We start from the raw sequence: 23,019 nt of genomic DNA on the forward strand, positions 1-23,019 counted from the left end.
CTGGTTTTTGGGTGATTCTTGGTCCCCCAGAGCCAGCAGCAGCTGAGGATCCACTTGGTCACTGTTGTGTGGCCCCAGGTGGCCACAGCCAGGTTCCTGCTGTCCAGCTCTCCAGGCTTAGTCCTTCTTGGTGGCCCCAGACAGCTGCAGGTGGCCACAGCCATGTTTCCTCTGTTCAGCTCTCCAGGCTTGATCCCCATTGGTGGCCACAGGCAGCTGCAGGTGGCCACAGCCAGGTTCCTGCTGTCCAGCTCTCCAGGTTTGGTCCCATTTGGTGGCCACAGGTGGTCCCAGGTGGCCACAGCCAGGTTCCTGCTGTCCAACTCTCCAGGCTTGGTCCCTCTTGGTGGCCCCAGACAGCTGCAGGTGGCCACAGCCAGGTTTCTGCTGTCGCACTGTCCACGCTCCGTCCTGTCCCAGCTCCAGGCCCTCCCCCGCCGTGACCCCTCCCCATCCCACCCACCCCCCAAGTTTGTCTCTCGTCAGCAGAGCTGAGTTTGGCAACCCATGAAACAAAACTGAGCCAACAGAACAAAACCAAAAGTTACTTTTGACTTTCATACATGAACAAAAGGAAGAAACAAAATAAAACAGAAAGCAAAAAAAAACCAAGCCCGAAATCAACCCCATCCCACCCCGAAGATTCTGGAATGTCTTTTGAAAACACACAATAGGCAAATTTCTACAGTTCATCCCCCCATCCCCTTTTTTTCCTTCTTTTAATTTTTTTTTTTACATTTTTCTTTTTTTTTTCTTTTTTCTTTTTTTTTTTTTTTTAACTAGCACGGCACTCACTGCAGGGTTTTGTTTTTTTTTTTTTTCCTTAGTATATAAAAAAAAATTAACTTTCTATAAACATACAGCACATGACCAAATTTCCCAACTAAATGTACAAAGTGCGACCACGAGGGGAAGGTCAGAGAAGAGCTATTTCGTTCCTCTAGAAATTCTATTTACAGCAGTGCCCGGCTGCCCACGGACTTTCTGGGGAAGGGCATTGGCAGAGAGGTTTCTGCAGTGCTCCCTCTTTTGAATTTTGGGGTTTTTTTGGGGGTCCTGCCCTCGGATGAGGCGGCCAGGCCCGGCTGTCCATGGGTGAGGAGGGGAGGTGACAGAGGAGGGAAGAGCAGGAGCAGCAGCCAAGCGATTCCATGGAATGATGGAGCCTTTCCTTCGGGCTGGGCAGGCAGCGAGGAGGGCGCTGGGCCGGGAATTCCAGCGGCAAAGAGGAGGGATCCGCACGGGATGGAATTCCAGCGGTGAGGAGCAGGGATTGGCACGGGATGGAATTCCAGCAGCGGCAAGAGCAGAGATCAGCATGGGATGGAATTCCAGTGGCAAGGAGCAGGGATTGGCACGGGATGGAATTGCAGCGGTGAGGAGCAGGGATCAGTACAGGATGGAATTCCAGCAGCACAGAGGAGGGGTCGGCACAGGATGGAATTCCAGCGGTGAGGAGTGGGGATTGCCATGGGATGGAATTCCAGCAGCACAGAGGAGGGATCAGCACGGGATGGAATTCCTACGGTTGGGAGGAGCATGGAGGCGGGAAGGTGCTCCCAGTTGGGGATGGTCAGAAACATCGTTAAATATCAGGAAATTTCCTGTTTTAGCGCTTGCTGTGAACAGTGCTGAGAGAAATTCCAGCAGCTGCTTCCATCGCTGCCTGGAAACACCCCAATCCCTTCAGGGCTCCTGCTGGGAATGACATTTCAGCCAGGACTGGAATTCTGCAGGGTTTCCCCTTCCTCCAGAGCTCTGAAGCACAAGCACCACGAACCAGCAGAGGCTTCGCTGCTCCCCGAGATCTGCAGAGCAGAGCAGGGAGAGGCCTCGGGATCACCCGAGCAGTCCAGGGTGCTGGAGCTCCTCTGTCCCCTCTGGGAATCGTGTCCCCTCTGTGTCCCTTCAGCCTTGCCGGCCGCAGGTGCCCCGGGAGAGGAAGTGGGAATGAAATCGCTCCTAAACTCTGCGAATGTTTGGGCTCCGTGTGTGACACGAGGGTTTCTGGAGCACCGAGCCTCTGGATTCAGGAGTCACCTGGCTTTGGCTCCTGCATGAGAGAGGTGCAGGAAATCCCGCTGGGAATGTGGAGCCAGCTCTGCCGCAGCCGGGAAGTGAAGCTGATGGGAGCCATGTGTGGCTCTGCTGGGACGCTGGGAATCCAGGACAGGTGAGCTGGTCCAGATGGCTGCAGGGACAGTGGCCTGGTGGCTCGTGATGAATGGGAAGGAGGCCAGGCAGGGGAAGAGCCCGGGGAGACGTTCCAGCTGCCGGAACATTCCAGCTGGCTCGGGAAGGGTGGGAGAGGGGAGAACCAGGGAAGCCTCCTTCAGCAGCCTGGAGCAGCCAAGGGGTCCCTCAATGCACAAAAGCAGAAATTTGCTGTGAAAGCAGAAGGGGTTCAGGGTGTCACAAACCCTGACAGCCCACGGGAAACACCAAACTCTGCCTGTGGGGGACACAACTCTGCCCGTGGGGACACAACTCTGCTCGTGGGGGACACCGAACTACCCATGGGGGACACAGCTCTGCCTGTGGGTGACACCAAACTGTGCCCACGGGGGACACAGCTCTGCTCGTGGGGGACACTGAACTCTGCCCGTGGGGGACACCAAAGTCTGCCCGTGAGGGACACTAACCTCTGCCCGTGGAGGACACATCTCTGCCCATGGTGGACACAGCTCTGCTTGTGGGTGACACCAAACTCTGCCCATGAGGGACACAACTCTGCTTGTGGCCACCACGCCTCTCACACCTCAGCTCCAGCCTCATCCCAGGCCAGCTTTCCTGACCCTCTCCAGGCCAAATCTCCTGACCCTGCCCGGGGAGGTGAGGGGTGACCTCAGCCCCACCAGGAATGCTCAGGGATCACCAAGGGTCATTCCCTTTTTTCCCTCAGCCAAAAGGGAAATGTGTCACCCCCGGGAGGGCCGCGCCTCAGCAGTGACCTGGGGCTGCGGGCTGGGCTTGTCCCTGCTACGGGAGGTGACACAAAGGCAGGGGAGGAGAAAAGTGGGAGGATAAATCCAGGGAACAGGATCTGGCTTTGCGGGGTGGGGGACAGAGATGTGGCAGGGGGCAGCAGCAGAGGGAAGGGATTGTGGGACTGGGCTGGGGATGGATGGATGGATGGATGGATGGATGGAGCAAAGCACAGGGAATGCCTCGGGAAGGTGAATCCCATCCCTGCAGAGAGGAGAGGGGCAGCTGGGAGAACCTTCCCATCCTGGCTGCTGCAGAAACCCCTCAGCTGCTCTGTCCTGGCTCCACGTCCTAGGCAGGGCAGCACCTCCAGGCCCAGCTCCGCTCCCTTCCAGGAGACTCCTGTGGCTGAACTCGGCTCTGCTCAGTGAGTTCCTGGCCCTGCCCTCTGGTCTTTGCTCCCATGGCCAGCTCAGGGACAGCAGGCCCACCAGGAGCCTTGCCCCGTGTCCCCAGGGTGTGTCCGCAGCCCCTCCTCTTGCCAGGCCAGCGCTGTTCCTGCTGCCGCTGCTCTGCTGCCGTGGCCTGGTGGTGACACTCAGGTCTGGATTGTCCCCCAGAGGAGCAGTGAGTGTCACCCATGCCCTCCTTCTCTGCTCCTCCTGCAGCCGTTTCTGTTTTCCAAAGATCCCAGGCTGGCTGGAATTCCATCCCAGCCCTGCTTAGCAGCAATCTGGCCCGTCCAGCCCTGCTTTGGGAAGCCACCGGTGAGGAGGGAGGGTAGGCTGGGCTGGGGAAATTTGCTGTCCCTTGAATAAATGTTTTTCTGCTTTCATTTGTCTTTGCAGTTTGTTTGTTTGTTTGTTTTTTAAACAAGTCCTTATATTTGGTCCATAGGTCTTCCGTGGTCCCGATTTACATCACCCTAAATGCTCAGCTGGGTTATTCCTTCCTATACAACATTCCTTCCTATACAACATTCACCAAATTTACAGCAACGGAAAGAAAAGGAAACAAAATGAAACATTTTTTTTTTCCTTTACAAAAAAAAAAAAAAAAAATAAAACCAAAGCGCTCAATTTGGCTTTGACTATGCCAGCTACCCAGGGAATGGCAAGTCCTGGAGCGTGGGGAATGCCGTGGCCAGGGGGTTTGGAGGGAGGGCTGGACCAGGGTTGATAAATGCACCCAGCCCGTTGTCTCTGGCCACAGGAGGAGTCAGGCCCCGGAGGCCGGACTTGCCTCTGGAATGCTCTGGAGCAGCCGGGTTCCGGGAGAGCTCCCCCTTCTTTCCCATCTCCTCGGCAGCTGGGGTGGAACGGGTCAGGAAGGATCCCTGGAAGCCGGCGGGGCTCTCCAGAGGTCCCTGCGGGTGGGACTCTCAGTAGGCCTGGCCCGTCTCCACCGGCAGCAGCCCCAGCACGGCCGAGTGCTCGCCCAGCTTCATGCGGCGCTGCGTGGACAGGCTGACGTTCTTGGCCAGGTAATCCACGGCGGCTGCGGGGGAAAGGGACAGTGAGGACACGGGGGACACTCAGTGACCCCTTTTAGCCCTGCAGGGCAGCACCAGGGACCTGCTGCTCCCTCAGGAATGGCTCAGAGCCGGGATGGGGCTGTCACACACACCAGGGACCTCCTGTTCTCCCGGGAAGGGCTCAGAGCCGGGATGGGGCTGTCACACACACCAAGGACCTGCTGTTCTCCCGGGAAGGGCTCAGAGCCGGGATGAGGCTGTCACACACACCAGGGACCTCCTGTTCTCCCGGGAAGGGCTCAGAGCCGGGATGGGGCTGTCACACACACCAGGGACCTGCTGCTCCCCCTGGAAGGGCTCAGAGCCGGGATGGGACTGTCACACACACCAAGGACCTGCTGCTCCCCCTGGAAGGGCTCAGAGCCGGGATGGGGCTGTCACACACACCAGGGACCTCCTGTTCTCCCTGTAAGGGCTCAGAGCCGGGATGGGGCTGTCACACACACCAGGGACCTCCTGCTCCCCCTGGAAGGGCTCAGAGCCGGGATGGGGCTGTCACACACACCAAGGACCTCCTGTTCTCCCGGGAAGGGCTCAGAGCTGGGATGGGGCTGTCACACACACCAGGGACCTCCTGTTCTCCCGGGAAGGGCTCAGAGCCGGGATGGGGCTGTCACACACACCAGGGACCTCCTGTTCTCCCTGGAAGGGCTCAGAGCCGGGATGGGGCTGTCACACACACCATGGACCTGCTGCTCCCCCTGGAATGGCTCAGAGCCGGGATGGGGCTGTCACACACACCAGGGACCTCCTGCTCTCCCGGGAAGGGCTCAGAGCCGGGATGGGGCTGTCACACACACCAGGGACCTCCTGTTCTCCCGGGAAGGGCTCAGAGCCGGGATGGGGCTGTCACACACACCAGGGACCTGCTGCTCCCCCTGGAAGGACTCAGAGCCGGGATGGGGCTGTCACACACACCAGGGACCTCCTGCTCCCCCTGGAAGGACTCAGAGCTCGGCTGGCACTGCCAGGAGCAGGACAGGCCCTGCTGGGGCTCAGCACAGCCGAGGGGAGGGGAGGCCCTCGATTCCCTCCATGAACACCTGAAAAGAGCTGAAATTCCGCCATGGAAAAGGGGGTTCTGAGGGAGCTGAGCCTGGAGGTTTGGGATAAACCTTCCAGGCTGCCGCTCCGGCTGCTGCTGCTGGATGCGATTCCAGAGATTTCGGTGGAAGCTGCCCAGGTCTGGGCTCGCACCTGCCTCGCCCACTGCTGACTCACTGCTGTGAGCTCTGCCTGCCTCCCTGCATCCCACGGAAACCTCTTCCCTCGCTTCCATCCGGGAAGGGAGAGCAGCCCCAGCCCCGGAGGGGACGGCAGGTCCCAGCTCCCGCGGCTGCCCCGGGGTGAGGGGGACAGGGCTGGGACAGGACGGTGACACTGCTCATTAGCCGGGCTTCAGTCAAAGTCCCCCTCCGCGCCTCTAATGGCCCCAATTAGATTAATCAGGAGCTGGCAGGAGCGGCCCGATCGCTGCCAATGAGTAAACAAATCTCAGCCATCAACGTCCTGTCAGCGGCGGGCCCCAGAGGAGCCCCTTCCACGCACCAATCCTGATTAGACTTGGCAGATCCATTAGAATTCCCTTCACGCTCCCGCGTTCCATCACCGGCATCATTAACACGGCCCCGGCCTCTGGGAGCGGCGGATCCGCCGGCCCCGCTCCCCCCGGGCGGGGCGGGAGCGGCTCTGGGAGCGGGAGGGATCCCGGGATAACCCAACGGGAGCAGCAGCACGCTCGGGGATGCTGCGTGTGTTCCCTCCGCCTTCCACGGGGTCCCTCCCCCAGCTCCCATCCAGAACTTGCCCTGATATTTCAGGGATTTCACTGCTGGGACGCCCCGGGAGTGTGGTGGTGGCGCTGTCCCCGGTGTCACCCGCGCTGGGTGGCCCTGGGGGAAGGAGTGGGGCGAGCAGGTGGAGCCCACAAAATCCTGGAATCGTCACGGAGGTTGGAAAAACCCCCTGAGATCATCGAGTCCAGACCTTAACCCAGCACTGCCCATCCCCAGTCCCTGTCTCCGAGCACTGGATCCATTTTTTGGGACATTTCCAAGGATGGCATCTCCCTGGGCAGCCCATGCCTGCCTGAGCCCCTTTCCACGCAGGAATTTCCCCCCAAATCCAACCTGAACCTCCCTTGGTGCCATTTGAGGCCGTTTCCTTTTGTCCAGTCCCTCATTCCCTGCGAGCAGAGCCCGGCCTCCCCCAGCTCCAACCTCCTGCCAGGAGGCAATCCCATGGCAATCCCATCCTCCCCAAAAACCCCAAATATTCCTTGCTGTGCCAGTGGCAAGAACCCACAGGCACCAGGGGACCCCAGGCCAGAAATCAGGGATGGGGTTTGCTGGTTCAATGGGGCAGAAGTCAAAATAAACCCAGAAATTGATGGAAGGTGTTTGTTTGTTGGTTTAAGTGAGAGGGAGAGTGAGGCTGGGTTTGTTTGTGTAAGACTGGGAATAAGGAGAAGTGGGAGGAGGGGGATTCTCTGCAGGCCGGGTCCAGAGGCCACCCAAAATCCTGGGTTTGTCTCCTGTCACACAGAGCCCGCCCCAACCCCAGAACCCCCATTCCTCTAATATCACATATTAATTACATTAGATTATATATTTTATATATTATATAAATATATACATATATAACATATTATTATAGTTTATTATATTATCTATTATATTTATATAATATATGTTATATATTACACAAATATAATATAATGCAATTATATAATATAATATATATTATATTTTTATATAAGTACATTATATTATATACATATACCATGATATGCCATTAATTACATCACATTATATACACCATTACATTATACAGAATCCAAAATTATACTTTGTATTGTGCAATTAACATATTTTATCGCCTAAAAATAGTTTTTGATGCACCTAAAAATAGTTTTGATGCTCTTGTGCCGCATCAGAGAAGGAAGGAGCGCCTGATCTGAATAAATGACCCCGTGGGGTCGCCTCACGCCGACGGGCGTTAAGACAGAATTTGAAGGGAAGAGAAGAGCCCAAAAGGAGGAGGAACTGGAATTATCTGCAAAGCACAACAGGCGCGGGGAAGGGCAGGAAAAAATGTCGTTATTCCAAGGTCAACTGCAGCAGTAATTACCGAGGCAAGCTGCAGAGAGCTCGTCACCAGCGGGGTGACAGAAACCGGGACGGGGGCCCAGGAAGCGACACAAACTGTGCGAGCGGCCCGAGCAAAAATTCCTGCAGCAAAGCGAGACAAACCCTCCTTTCTCCTTCCCCCTCTCGCCCAAGCGCAGCTCGCCCCCTTATTTTATTTTTTACACACATGGGTGTGACTAACGCCTCGCCCAAGGGAATCTTTATTGGAAATACATGGTATCGGAATTTGTTTAAGATTTTTATCAATAGCACGTGTGTCCAGCCCCGCATCCAGAAGCGAGGGGAAGGTCGAGGGGTCACAGATCAAACTCCCGACAAACAAAAAGAGGAGGGGCGGGGGGGCCGCTATTGATCCCGTCTGCCGCCACAGCCGGTTCTCATTGAGGCCGCGCGTTAAGGACATTAAAGGGCTGTGCCAGAGCGGCCCGGGAGCCGCGGCCGAGGGAGGAGAGGTCACCGAGGACACGCTGCGGGCAGCGGGAGCGCGCCCGCAGGAAGAGGATGCACCTTTAACCCTCGCGGGGGCAGCGGCGCTGCGAGCGGCCCCGCGGCCGGGGACACGCGGCAGGTGAGAGCAGCCCCGGCCCGTCACCTGGCCGGGCTGTCCCTGTCACCCCCTGGCCGGGCTGTCCCTGTCACCTCCTGCCAGGGTGTCCCTGTCACCTGGCTGGGCTGTCCCTGTCACCCAACTGGGACAGCTCCCACTGGCCAGGCTGTCCTTGTCAGGCTGTCTCAGGCTGTCCCTGTCACCTCCTGCCAGGCTGTCCCTGTCACCTGGCCGGGCTGTCCCTGTCACCCAATTGGGACAGCTCCCACTGGCCAGGCTGTCCTTGTCACCTCCAGTCCTCTGTCCCACTGGCCAGGCTGTCCTTGTCAGGCTGTCTCAGGCTGTCTCTGTCACCCCTGCCAGGCTGTCCCTGTCACCCCCTGGCCAGGCTGTCCCTGTCACCCAACTGGGACAGCTCCCACTGGCCAGGCTGTCCTTGTCACCTCTGGCCAGGCTGTCCCTGTCGTCCAGCCAGAACAGCACCCCATGACTGGGGTGTCCCTGTCACCCAAAAGGGACACCGCCCCCCTGGCTGGGCTGTCCCTGTCACCCCGGCCAGGCTGTCCCTGTCACCCAGCAGGGACAACACGTGGGCCAGGCTGTCCCTACCCAAGGGCAGGCTCAGCACTCCCAGCCCTGCTGCCAAACGCGCTCTGTAGGAAAAGCTCCCAGCTCCGGCTTGGGGAGGGCAGGGCAGGCAGGGACACGCTCAGCTCGGCTTTACAAATCCCAGCTTTCCCCCGGCTGAGCAGGGCGAGCCAGTCCTGCTGGTTCTGGGGATGTGAGAAGGGGCTGGGAGCTGCCCTTTGCTGACAGAAAGGTTTCACCTAAAACATTTCATTGGAGTTTTCAGATTCGCCTGCCAGGGGAGGAGCAACCCATGAGCAGATTTCACTTCCAGCAGCAGGACAAACTTCCAGGGGTCTCCCACCCAAAAATGCAGAATTTGGGTGTATAAATCCAATCCCCCACTCCCTCCCTCGCTCCTGCCCTTCCCGGGATGGGGGAATTCCTCCCAGCACTTACTCTGGCCGTACTGGCCGTACTGGTAGCCGGCCACGGGGTCCACACTGTAGCTGGTGGTGCTGTAGGTGGGGGGACAGTAGGACTGCGAGGTCGGGAGGCTCTCCACGGACTTGATGGAGTCGCTGCGCTGGCTGCAGCTGGCCGAGATGGAGTTGGTGCTGTCCAGGCCGCCGTGGAGGGGAGAGATCGAGAAATCGGCCTGGGGCTGCGGCGGGACCCCGCTGGGGTTGCTCAGGATGCTCATGACCTGCAGAGACACCGAGGCACCGTCAGGGGCCGGGCGGGAGGAAAACGGCCCCAGAAACGGTGCTTTGGGGTGGACAGCGCCCACACGGGGCTGACCGGGCGGGAGAGCCGAGTTCTGCTCCCCCAAACCCCGCCGGGGCTCTCCTTGGAGCCCTGAACCGGGAGAATGCAGCAGTTCCACTCAGCCCACTCGGGTTTTGAGGATATTTTGCTGCCCTGCCAGGGATGAGCACAGGGGCCACGGAAAGCCAGGAGAAAAATCCCGATTTTCCCAAAGGGACGGTGAGGACAGCCCCGTTCTTGGGAAATCAGATTTGCAAAGGTCCCCACGTAAAGCCGATCAAACCCTGGCTGGCTTTGATGCAGCTTCAGGGGCTGAAACGTCCGAGGTCTCTTTGCCCCCAAATGTTAAAGGGTAACAGGTCCTGGTCCAGCTCCTCTCAGCGCTCGGTTGGAAAATGTAATTGAATTTGCACACAAAAAGTCTTCCTGCTTTAAGACCTGAACCAGATGAACTAATTGGGTTTTTGTTGGTGTTCTTTTTTTTTTTCCTTTTCTTTTTTTTTTTTTTTTTAATCAGCAAAAATGCCAGATTTGTTCCCGGGGCTGAGCTGGGGGTGAGGCTCTGCCCTTCACACGGGGACCCCGGTCCCGCCAGGGATCAGCAGAATTTCCCCGGGGTAATTCCGAGTTAGGGGTGGAAAGGGCTCGCAGGGGAAGGGCCGGGGGTTCCTGAAGCCTCTCGGTCGTGTCGGAGCCGCCGTGGGCTGGGGCGGGGGGAGCGGGGACAGGGGACGGTCACCTCGGGGGGCCCGGCCGGCGCTCAGATGCCGAGCGGCTCCAAATCTCCGAATTTAGCATAACCTTATTGACATCAATTAAAGTGGCAAATTGGAAATATTTGGAGCCTGGCAAGTGGTAAAATGAGCCCTTTATCCGCCAGCAGCGGCCTGGTGAGCTTTTGTGCCGGGGCTGCATTCTCGGGAAGGACACTGGGGGGGTTTATGGGGCCGAGGCTCCCCTTCCTGCTCACCCCGACACCTTCCCGGCCCCTCCTCCCTGCCCCAGCGGGCTCCGGGGTGAATGCCCAGCCACGAGCTGGCCTCTGCTTTCTAAAGCATCTCCTCCTCCCCCCGGAAGGGCTCGGGAGTGCTGCAAAGACGCTTTGCCTTGATGGAAAATCCCCTCCCGGCTCCGCTCCGGGAGGAGAATTTGTCCGGGAGGGGAACTCGGCAGCGGGGGGTGGAGGGGGTTGGGTAAAATCCTGGAAAATCCATCGAACCCCCAGCGCGGGGCTGGGCTGGGTGTGGGGCTGAGGCATGGGAATGAGCTTTGAGCGAGGGAAGGGCTCGTTTACCCCAGTCCTGGCTCGTTCCCCCATCCCGGGCTCGTTCCCCCCCCATCCCGGGCTCGTTCCCCCCCCATCCCGGGCTCGTTCCCGCATCCCGGGCTTACTGACCCTCCTCCTCCAAGCTTTCCACCCTACACCGAGCTCAGGCTTCTCTGCTGCTCCCCAAAAGTTAAGCCCGGCTCAGCTGCCCGCACACCGAGCTTAGCAGAGCCTCGATGGGCTCTCCAGAGCCTCGTGGCAGGGATTAAGCCCTGAGGTGCTTCCATGAGGATGTTCAGCCCAAAAAAATGTCCCCGTGGAGCTCCCCAGCCCAAGGACCGGGGGATGAAGAGACGAAAGAGCGTTTAACACTCAGGAGAGCGGGTTCATCCAGGACTGGGGTGCTGAGCTGTCCTGGGGGTGCAACACGGACCCCCCCCCCCCCCCCCCAGGCTCTGTGGAGTGGGGAAATCACGGAAGGGCAGCCTGAGGGGCTCTTCCAGCTGCAGAGTTATTATTTGTGGGCTCTCCCTAAAGCCCACAAACCCTGGCCTGGCTCAGCCTCAATCCCCTGGGCTCAGGGAGAGCTCCGGGCTGGAGCATCCCCTGGGCTGGAGGAGCTGGGTCCGTGTCCTGAGGGACACTCAGGCCTCTCACACAGAGCCCCCAGTCACGGCTGGAGTGAATTCACGAGCAAACTCGGCTGTTTAAACCAACAAACACACGCGGAAAACACAGACGTGGGGGTTGAGAGTTATTTCTGGAAGCTCTGCCCTTCCTGAGCTGTCCAGAACGGGCAGTGCTCCCTGGCCGGGGGTGTGAGCCCGCCCAGCCGAGCCCTGCAGGTGCAGAGAGGATTTCACGCGCTGGAATCGCTCAGGGAGCAGCGGGGTTTGTGCTGCTCTCCCTCCCTCCCGGCCACGGCCCCGGAGTGCCCCAGCTGCTTCTGATTACCCCGAGAAAAGAACCGGCTCCCCAAGGCAGGGAGAGCCACATTAACACTTCCTTTTAGGAAAAAAAAAGGGGGATGTAAAGCAAGGCTGGCAAATGAAACCCAGATTCACACTCCAAATTCAGGGAGCGGGGCAGATGCTTCCACAAATGCCGCTAAAAAAGGAATTGGCTTTAACCGGTGGGAATCAGGAGCGGTTCCTGAGCTCAGCTCTGCCTCTAGAGTCTCTCAGCAGCCCCGGCCCTGCGGAGTTCCCGGTCCCTTCCCCCGCTCCGGGATCCTGGAGGGACCCTGCCCTGCCGAGGGACAGCTCAGTCCGGCCCGAGGCCGAATTTTCCTCTGGGAATCCATCAGGACAGCGGAATTCCCTCCCAGCCCTGCGGAGTTCCCATTCCTGGTCCCCCCACCCCGGGATCCTGCAGGGACCCTGCCCTGCCGAGGGACAGCTCGGTCCGGCCCGAAGGGGAAAGGAAGGGCTGAATTTCCCTCTGGGAATCCATCGGGATGCCGGGATTCCCTCCCAGCCCTGTTGGGGTGGGGAACGGCTGCCTCTGGGGTGGGGGATGCATCCCAGCTGGATGTTCCCATGGATTTGGGGTGGCCGAGGGGACCCTGACAGCTCAGCTGAGCCCCAAATCTTCGGTCCCTCTCCCAGAATGCTGGAAGGCCCTGCCCTTCCCGCACAGGCTGAGGGGGATTTGGGGCCGAGAATTCCCTTCCCGCACAGGCTGAGGGGGATTTGGGGCCAAGAATTCCCTTCCCGCACAGGCTGAGGGGGATTTGGGGCCAAGAATTCCCTTCCTGGACAGGCTGAGGGGGATTTGGGGCCAAGAATTCCCTTCCCGGACAGGCTGAGGGGGATTTGGGGCTGAGAATTCCCTTCCCGCACAGGCTGAAGGGGATTTGGGCCAAGAATTCCCTTCCCGCACAGGCTGAGGGGGATTTGGGGCCAAGAATTCCCTTCCTGGACTGGCTGAGGGGGATTTGGGGCCGAGAGTTCCCTTCCCGCACAGGCTGAGGGGGATTTGGGGCCAAGAATTCCCTTCCCGGACAGTCTGAGGGGGATTTGTGACTGAGAATTCCCTTCCCGCACAGGCTGAGGGGGATTTGGGGCCAAGAATTCCCTTCCCGGACAGTCTGAGGGGGATTTGGGGCCGAGAATTCCCTTCCTGGACTGGCTGAGGGGGATTTGGGGCTGAGCTCCCTGAGCTCTGCACAGGTCCAGCTGAGGGCAGATCTGGTTTTCCCCACCCCAGGCCGTGACGGGGTCTGGAATATCAAGAGGGAACCGGAGGCTCCCCTTCCCTCCTTCCACCCAGCACGGCAAACCCTGCAGAGCCCTCCCGGGCCCGTGTCCCCTGACTTCTCCTTCCAGCTGCAGAAACTCATTTTCCAGGCCACTTTTGAACTCTGGATCCCCTCCTCAAGAATGCAAAGTCCTTCTCCCTTCCCTCTCTGACCTTGCTGCCTTCTAATTTATTACTTCTTGGTGCATTATCATCCCTGACTAAAAATCAATGCCCGCTCCACATCTGCCAGGGTTTATCTGCAGGGGGATCTGCTCGCTGTCCATCAGCGGGGCTGACAGCACAACCGTCCCTTTCCCTCCCTCTCATCCCCATCCTCTCCCTTCCCCTGGCCCGAATCCATCCACTGGCTCACACTCGGGGCCCAGTCAATGCCAGCAGCCTTGGGCCTCGTCCCCTGCCTTTCCCGAGGTCACCTTTGCGGTGGGGACGAGCGGGGAGAGGTCCTGGAGTGCGAGGCTGATGCACAAAGACCCTCCTGGATGAAAGCAGCAGCTCCCCCCTCACCTCCCGCTGCTCCCTCCCTCCCCACCCTCCTCGGCAGCTCCCCCCGCTCCCCCCGGGACGTTTCATCGCTCTCTCCCCTACTAGAAAAGGAGGGGAGTTAAAAAAATGTAATTAATTCCCTCCATTTCTGAGCTGGCCCTCAGGGCCTGTGGCCGCGGAAGCTGCAGCGGGGGAAATGTGCACCCTTTATGATAAAGGGAGGCGGCTTTGGGGAGGGAAGCGCAATTAGGACCTTCCAGCTGGGCAATCAGGATCTGCTTTTGGGGCGCAGGGGGGCCAGAGGGGACCCCAGAGATGGGGACAGATAAGACAGGGACAAGGGAAGGGCAGCAGCCGAGTGTGGTAGCCAGGCCTGGCCCTGGCAGAGCCAGCGACTGCTCCTTGGTGGCTCCTGAGGACATGGGACATCCTGGAGTGACCATGGCTCCAGCCCTAATGCATCCCCAGACTGACCAGAACATCCCTACAGGTGACAGAGTGACCACAACTTCCCTACAACATCCCCAGAGTGACCACGGCTCCAGCCCTACAGGACATCCTGGAGTGACCACGGCTCCTTCCCTAAAACATTCCCAGAGAGACCACAGCTCCTTCCCTGTGGGACATCCCCAGAGTGACCACGGCTCCTTCCCTAAAACATTCCCAGAGTGACCACAGCTCCTTCTCTGTGGGACATCCCCAGAGTGACCATGGCTCCTTCCCTAAAACATTCCCAGAGAGACCACAGCTCCTTCCCTGTGGGACATCCCCAGAGTGACCACGGCTCCTTCCCTAAAACATTCCCAGAGAGACCACAGCTCCTTCTCTGTGGGACATCCCCAGAGTGACCACGGCTCCTTCCCTAAAACATTCCCAGAGAGACCACAGCTCCTTCCCTGTGGGACATCCCCAGAGTGACCACGGCTCCTTCCCTAAAACATTCCCAGAGTGACCACAGCTCCAGCCCTACAGGACATCCCCAGAGTGACCACGGCTCTTGCCCTGCCCCAGAAGCTCTCCAGGATCCCCAGGTGACCCCTGGGGTCGGCTCCTGGACACTATGGGGGTACATCCAGGGGCACCCAGGGACACACCCAGGGACATTGAGGCACATCCAGAGACATCCATAGACACATCCATAGGCACATCTGGGGACACACCAGGGACATCCAGTGACATATCTGGGGACATCCAGGGACACCCCAGGAAGGGCTCCTGCCATTGTGGTTCCTGGGGCTGTGGTGCTGCTTTCCTGGGAACGGGGACAAACCCTCCCTTGCTGGCAATGGGATCCCTTGGACTTTTTGGGACCACACCAGGCAAGAACCACCGGGAAATTCCCTGCAGGGGAGGCTGAAATCTCCCTGGGCTCCAGCTTCGGGTGTTCCCACTTCCCTTTCCTGGGCATGGCAAACATGCCTGCTGGGAAACCCACTGGATCCCCGGGATTTAGGGAGAACAAAGCTCTCCCAGCTCCTCCAGGGGGGAGCTCGGTCCCTGCCACCCCTAGCTGCCCCAGCTCCTCTCCAGGTCGTGCCCTGCCCTCCCAGGCAGTTTTGGGGGAGACCCAGCTCCATCCTCCCCATCTTTCTCTCTCACCCTGCTCCTGGCAGAAGGAAAAACCCTTCCCCACATTAATGCTTTTTGATCTCTGTGGATTCATTTCTACTTGGTGGGAAGAGGAAGAGTCGATTATTCCACACATACATTAAATGAGAACAAAATGAAGAGGCGACTGTAGGACAGCTGAAAGCCGAAGAAAGAGTTAGGATGAGATAAATACACTTTCCCCAAAGATCTCCACTTGAAAGGAGGATAAATATATGCAAATATGCCCCCAGGTAGGACTAAAATGACTTGTGTAGCAATCACTAACACTGCACTCACAAAACCAAGCAATTAATTTTGAATATTTTCTAAATCACCACAGCCAGCTGAGCTGGATCCCAGCGTTCCAAACCGAGCACCCATTAAATTCGCTTTGCAGATCCAGAGGGTGCTTCACCCTTCCTGCACCTGGAAAATCCCTGAGCCGGGTCACTGCAGCTCCTTGCGTGCAGCGGCACTGCCAGGCAGGGTTTGGAGCAAGCTGGAGCTCTGTGGTGGGGTTTGCTGGGCAGGGGGTGCTCCTGAGGACCCTGGGGGTGCTTTCCCAGCCCAGCAATTCCCTTCGGGGTGACCTCGCTGACCTCGAGCTCAGCCCTGCCTCTCTCGGGTGTGATCGAAGCCTCCACTCGGATTTTGGGGCGATTCAAGGTTGACAAACCCGGGGCTGTTCCCCGGCCTCACCCCCCCAGGGTGTTCATCCCCCCTCCAGGAGCTGAGGGGACGAGGAGCCCCCACAACCCCACAGCTCCTCCTGATATGGGCCAGCTCCAGGGCTGCTGCTGGGGAGCTGCGAAACACCAATTTCCAACCCCAAACCTCAGCTGGAAAACACGTGGAGAGCTGGGAACAGAACGCAACGTGCCTGAATCCTGCATTCCCTACACCCCCGGGCCACATCGCACCAGAGCCCTCCAGAGCAGCCCCAAACAGCAAAAACCAACCCCAGCATGCCAGCGGCGCCTTCCCGCGGCTCCAAAGCCCCGAGAGACGCTCCAGCACCGTGGGGAAGGGCTCTGGGACATGGCAGGTGACATGGAGATGAGCGCCTGTGCCCTAAAATGGCCCTGCTCCGCTGGATGGATGGGAAGCCACCACACACCGACGATGGAGAGGGCCCGGGGAGGTGCCGGGGGTGGGATGGAGCCGGGGATGTGATGGAGCTGTGGCACAGTGGAGCCACAGGGGCTGCGAGGGAGGAGGAGGAGGAGCAGGGGGAGGCAGTGGGAGGTTGTTACCTGATTGTTCAGGGCTATGGTGAGGTTCCAGCGGGAGCACTGCATCTTGTTTTGGGCACCCTGCTTCTGTAGGGATGTACAAATCACAGACAAGGTCTGAGGAAAAGGCTCTAAGCTACGCGGAAAGAGCGGGAAGGGCTCGGCCGGAGGGGGAGAGGAGAGGCTTCGGCGCGGGAAGGAGCAGTGGGGATCCCACGAGGGAATCGGGAGCACTGCGGGGTCAAACGTCCACTGAGGGCTCCGAGAAATCCCATGGGAGAAGTGGGATCGGGAGGGGAAGAGCAGGAATTACGTCAAAAGCTGCTTGGTCTGGGGACACAGGCCATGGTCCCTGCCCTCAGACACCGAACTCTGCTCTGGGACACCAAACTCTGCTCTGGGACACCAAACTCTGATGTGGGACACCAAACTCTGCTCTGGGTCACCAAAAATTGCTCTGGGACACCAAACTCTGTTCTGGGACACCAAACTGCAGTGGGACACCAAACTCTGCCCTGGGACACCAAACTCTGTTCTGGGTCACCAAAAATTGTTCTGGGACACCACACTCTGCTGTGGGACATCAAACACTGCTTTGGGACACCAAACTGCTTGGAAACATGAGCCATGGTCTCTGGCTCTGGGACACCAGACTCTGCCCTGGGACACCAAACTCTGCTTTGGGTCACCAAAAATTGCTCTGGGACATCAAACACTGCTTTGGGACACCAAACTCTGCTGTGGGACACCAAACTCTGCCCTGGGACACCAAACTCTGCTGTGGGACACCAAACTCTGCTCTGGACACCGAACTCTGCCCTGGACACCAAACTCTGCATTTCCCAGAGAAAAGCAGGAAGCAAAGGCCTGGCCAGCCTGGATCACCGGGGAGGAAACACAAAGATGTTTTGTGGAGTGGGGGCTGGGGAGGCCAGCGGGGTCCCAGGCTATGGACACCGATTTCAGCGACCAGGAAGAACCGGGAGAGAGGAGCTCCTCCCTCCCGGAACCGGGAGAGGCTCCAGCCAAGGGGCCAAGGAGCACCTCCACACCCTGAACTCCCACAGGGCTCCGATTTCCAGGCGCTGCTGGGCACGCAGCTCCCCTCGGGGAAGGGCTTTTTGTGCTTCACCACCCATCAACGCCGTACTTTGTCTCATGGCACATCAGCACCGAGCGTTTTCCCCGATTTCATTGGGATCCTGCGACGTTTTCTAGAGAAAACCCAGGCTGCCCCGATGCGCTCAGCAAACGGAGCTGCCCCAGCCTCCCGATTTCTGAGTCACCACAAACAAACTCCACCCTGGTGCTGCTTCCATCCTCCGCGAGTTTAAGCTTGCATTTCCCCGTGAATATTTCAGAAGGGAGAGTCTGGGTGGGAAAATCCGCCTGGTGGAATGGGAAGCGTCCTTGGGACACTTCACCCCGAGTATCCGGGGCAGGAATACCAATCCTTGCTCGTGGAGTTTTGGGACAAAGTCATCTGGGAGAGAAAGCAGGAAGGCAGAACCACGGAAAACTGGAATTCCCAAACGCTTCCAGACCAATGGAAGGACTGGGGGGAGATTTGAGTTTGGAAATGGGTCGGGCTTGTGGCTTTTGTTCTGCATTTTTGGGTCCATTTTTGAGTCAGCTCAGACCCGCTGGGGACAGGTGGGGAAGGAGAAGCTTTGGGGGTCTTGGTGAGGGATACAAAACGCCAAGAAAGGAATAAACACACCCCAAGGTTCCCCGTGAAACAGCCCGAAACCTGTGGCCGTGCTGCCAGAGCGGCATCGAGGGGTCTCAGCAAATTCCAGCTGCTTTAGGAACTTCTCTCATTCCTCTGACAAAGCCAGACCCGAATCCATGGCAAGGCCTCCTCTTCTCTTCCTCCCTTGTCCCTCCGCTCCCTCTCTCCATTCCCATTCCCGATCCCAGCAGTGCAGCCCCGCAGGGGGAGCTGATGGAGCTTCCAAAGGAGATTTCCTGGGATGCTCTGAGCCCGCTCCAGGGCCCACCGTGCCGGGGAGTGCGGGGGAGCCTCTGTCAGTGCCAAAGGAGCTGCACCACAAAGAATCCCCCGGGGGTCCCAGCGCCTGGCCCCGGGCGAGGCTGCTCCGTGAGCTGATAGCCTCGTGAGCTGATAGCCCCGTGGGCTGATAGCCCCGTGGGCTCATTGATAGCCCCGTGGGCTCATTGATAGCCCCGGCCCTGCGCCGGGCTCCCCGCGCTGAGGGTGATGCCTGAGGGTTTGAGCTTTTCTATTTTCCATGTGTTTGTAACCCTGCGGTTCTGTAGTGCAGAACTCCAATCTCCACACACAGCGTCAGCTGCTGCTCTCCCGTTTTGGGCAGACACAACAATTCCTCTCCAGGCCTGGCAATCGAGGACACCTCACTGCCTCAGCCCCGAGAAATTCAACAAAAGGGAGATGGGGGGAGCAAGCTTGGGGTAAAGACTTCATTACCTGAAGCTGGAATTGGAGGATTAACCCCCAATATCCAAATGGACCAAAGTTATCAAAGTGTGAAAACCTGTGAGCCCTGGTCCATTTTTGGGTGAGCCCTGGTCCATTTTTGGGTGTAGCCCCTGGGGAGCTTCATCTGCCCGAGATGTACCTGAAACCCCTTCAGTAAATACAAGCGCTTTTTCTTCCCTTAATTTTGTCTGGCTGTGTTTTAAGTAGCCCCAAAAGGCATCAATAGTCCCAGCCCCGCCCCGGGCTCCTCTGCCTCCCCCGCTCCCTCTGATCTATCGAGGGCTGTAATCAGTTAAGCCCGGCTTAAGCGCGGTGTAAGAGACACCCGCTCGGCCCGGCCGCTGCCCGCGGGGCTCCCAGCGCCGGCCGGGAGAGGTCAGGGCGATGAAATCGCGCTGATGAGCCCAGCAAGGGCAGCGCTGGCCGAGCACCGAGCAGCCCCGGCTGCCCAAGGAAAGGGAAAACCAGCGGCGCCGAGCTCCCTGCTCTCTCCCCTTCCCGATTCCCGGTTTTTAAGGGGAGCGTTTCTCTTCCCAGCCCTCCCCAAAGCCTGAGCAGGATCCCGGGGGATCCTGGCAGCGCCTCGGCTCCGGTTGGGTTTTCTGGGGCTGCCATAGTGGGGGGATTTTTAAAGTCAGGGCCTCTTTTTCCTTCACCCAAAGGAAAATTCCAGCTCCCGAATCCAAGGAAATGCCGCTCCCAGCCCTCCCGTCCCTCCGGAGCCCTCTCTGCTGCTGTGATTTCAGGAGCTGCTGGCTCGTCCCGAACGTGACCCTCCAAACCCTCCCAGAAAACCGGGAATCGGGGATGAAGGAGCCGCATCCTGCTGCGGGATCCGCGCTGAAATCCAGGAGAAAAGAGCACCGCCCTGGAGCTCAGACGTCCCAGCTCAAACACCTCTCCTGCCCCCGGCCAGGCTTTTCCCTTCTCTCCAGGAAGGGCCATTCCCGAAAACGCTCCAGGGAAAAGGAGTCCTTTGTGTCCCCCTGTTTGCCACCGCCCCCACGCTGCTCCCGCCGTGCCGGGTCCCAACAGCCGCAATTCCATCCCGAGCTTCCCCGAGGGAATCTCTGAGCACGACAGGCACAGCCCGAGGCGATTTCTGAAATCCCAGAGCTCATTCCTGCCCGTCCGGTGGGAGAAACCCGGCAGGAGTCACTGCCCTCACCCCAAATTCCGCCTGGCCCTAATCCCAAACTCCGGGGTCCGAACACCCCGGTCTGACCGGGCACTGCCCCACCAGGAATTGCCGATTTGGGGAATAAAACCCGACAGGATTGATTAAAAACGGCGCAGGCATACAAACATCAGAACAAAACCTTTCCCACGCAGCGCCACGAAAGGCCCGAGGGAGCGGGGTTTAGATCCCGTCCCTGCCCGGGCCCCCCCGCTCTCCAAAAGCCGCTCGGATGGAGTTTTCCTGCCGACTTCGAGGTTCTTACTTAAGCAGGGCATGAGATTAATCCCTCCCCGGGTATCAGGGCTCTGCCGTGCCTGGGGTGGCCGCGCAAACCCCGCTGAATTCCCGGTGATTGTTTATTTGTGTGCTCATCACAAACGGAAGCCTCGGAACAACGAGGGAGGAAAGCAGAAGCTCCTGGGTTAACGCCTCACTCGCCGCCCTTCCCGCTCCCTTGGGGGCACAGTTTGAGTTTTTGGCCACCTCTGAAGGTGCTCCGAATTAAAATATATATTAGAATGACAGAGCCAAGCCACCACGAAGCGATCTGGATCATTAGAGCAACAGAACGCCTCTTTTTTTTTTTCTCTCTCTCTTTTTTTTTTTTTTTTTTTTTTTTTTTTTTTTTTTTTTTTTTTTTTTTTTTTTAATCTCACGGATGCCACCGATGGCCTGGGACCAGGAGATGTTTTTGAGGGGAAGAAGATGCCCTGATGGAAGGCGGCCGGCTGCTGGCAGAGCCGCGCCTGTGCCGGGGCGCTGCTGCACTGAAATCAAACCTTTTCCAAGGAAAACAGCCCCGCATCGACCGCGCGGAATCCGCAGCGCATCCCTCGCCCTCCCGCACAGACGCGACAACTTCATTTCTTAACCCCACAACTCCCGGCCGAGCCACGAGATTTTTATGAGAATATCTTGGTCCAAAAGCTGCAAAAAACGGCAAATCCTCGCTCTGTGTCCGTCCTGGCTGCGGTGCCAGGGGCAGGACGGCTCGAGCGGAGTTTTGGAGGCATCTCCTGTCGCAGAAGTTTAAAAGCACACAAGGCGCTGCCGATCCCGAGATAAACACTGGAAAAGGGATTAGAGATACTTAGCGGAGGAGAGGGAAGACTCAGGAAGGGCTGATCATTTTCAAGATATGACTATTTAAAGATAATGATTGCATAAATTTAATTAATGCATTTTCATGCCGCAAATGGCCGTTTTGTAATTAATGTATCTGGCCTCGCTAAGCATGGGAGATCACATCTCCCGCCCCCTCCCCTCGCGAGCCCCCCTCCGCCTCCCGTTTAATGAAAGACAGAGAGCAGATGACAGAAACAATTTGTCAGCCCGCGCGGGTGTCAGATGCCTAATTGGTTGCGCTGAGTTAGTGGGAAGTGAAGGGGGAGAGGGTCGGCGCTGGGGGGGCTCTCTTCCCTCTCTTCATCCCGAGCTCCGGGCCCGGTGTCCGCGCCGGGGGCGGGGGGAGCGAGGGGCGAAAGTGTTTCGTGTTAATTGCTGGCGATTAGGACACAGATTGGCTGTGGCAGGCGCTGGGCAGTGACAAGCGGGGGACACCCGCGCACAGCTGGCACATGTCAGCGCTGCCGGCAGCGGGGACAGCGCCCGCGCTCCTGGCCCGGCTGCTCCTCCCGTCCCCATCCCGTCCCGCTTCCAGATCCCGTCCCGCTTCCAGATCCCGTCCCGCTTCCAGATCCCGTCCCGCTTCCAGATCCCGTCCCGCTCCCAGACCGATCCCCATCTGGATCCCATCCCGATACCACCTGGATCCTACATCGAACCCATCCCGATCCCATCTGGATCCCATCCCCATCCCATCCGGATCCTGTCTCGATCCTGTCCCGCTCCCATCCCGATCCCAGATCCCGATCCTATCTCGATCCCATCCTGCTCCCATCCAGATCCCAGATCCCTTCCCAATCCCATCCTGCTTCCATCCCGCTCCCATCCCAATCCCGTCCCAGTCCCACCCCGCTCCAGGCTCGGATCCCAGCTCTGCTCCTACCCTCTGGCTCAGCGAGGAACCAGGACCTTGGCACGGGGTTTGGGGCTCTGGGGAAAAGCTGAACCCCCAAATCCAGAGCCCAGCCCGGGTTTCATCTGCCCTGAGCCCTATAAGGGAAAATCTCCATGTCCCGCCTGGTCCTGTCCCTGCTTCACTACGAGCTGGTCTTAAACCCGAGATTTAGGCAGAGCGAAGTCAATGTATGGACCGGCTGCTGCCGGGGCTCTGCAGGTGCCTTTGCACAACGTTTGGAACTGCAGGGAAGAGCTGAACCCCAAAAAGCAGAGCCCAGCCCGGGCTTTACCTGCCCTGAGCCCTGCCAGCCTTTGCACCTGAGAGATCCCGGGAAAATATCCGTGTCCCGCCTGCTCCTGTTCCTGCCTCGCAACGAGCCGGTCTTAAACCCGAGATTAAGGCAGAGCGGAGTTAATGTATGGACCGGCTGCTGCCGGGGCTTTGCGGGTGCCCGAGGGTCAGCGGCAGTAAAGCCCCGCCTGATTAATTCTGCCCTGGTCATTATGCGGAGAAGAAAAACCTCCAGTCCACACAAAAATGGGGAATCTGGAGCTTCTGGAGGGGGAGCGACACCGAGCCCCGGCAGGACACAGCACACACGGTCCAAAGTCCCGCCAGGAGCAGGAATTGGCCTCGTTTCTGGAATATTCTGCCATTTTCCGGGGCTCTGAGCTGATCACAGCACTCAGCAGCAGCAGCAGGCACAGCAGGGCTCAGCTCGCCCCTGCCCCCAGGAAAACCAGCCCAGCAAGGCCAAAACTCCAGCCCAAGAAAGGCCAAAACTCAAGCCCAGGAAGGCCAAAACTCGACCCCAGTAAAAGATAAAACTCAAGCCCAAGAAAGGCTAAAACTCAAGCCCCAAAAAAGCTAAAACTCGAGTCACAAAAAACTTGAGCCCAAGAAAGGCCAAAACTTGAGCCAAATAAAAGCTAAAACCTGAGCCCAAGAAAGGCTGAAACACAAGTCCAAGAAAGGCCAAAACTTGAATGCAAGAAAGGCCAAAACTCAAGCCCTAAAAAGGTAAAACTCCA

The 23,019-nt window shown here is 58.3% G+C and overlaps 1 protein-coding gene across 1 annotated transcript in view; it reads right to left on the reverse strand.

Annotated features, from left to right (window-relative positions):
- Positions 1-4,168: 4,168 nt before the first annotated feature.
- The window catches only part of PAX7 (paired box 7), a 113,913-nt gene continuing 95,062 nt past the window's right edge, over positions 4,169-23,019 (reverse strand). The window contains 2 exon segments of the mRNA XM_068171777.1: positions 4,169-4,422; positions 9,182-9,428. Coding sequence (XP_068027878.1) covers positions 4,307-4,422; positions 9,182-9,428 — 363 coding nt within the window. The 3' untranslated portion in view covers positions 4,169-4,306.

Source organism: Anomalospiza imberbis, chromosome 23, assembly GCF_031753505.1.
Source record: "Anomalospiza imberbis isolate Cuckoo-Finch-1a 21T00152 chromosome 23, ASM3175350v1, whole genome shotgun sequence".
Classification (NCBI taxonomy): Eukaryota; Metazoa; Chordata; class Aves; order Passeriformes; family Viduidae; genus Anomalospiza; species Anomalospiza imberbis.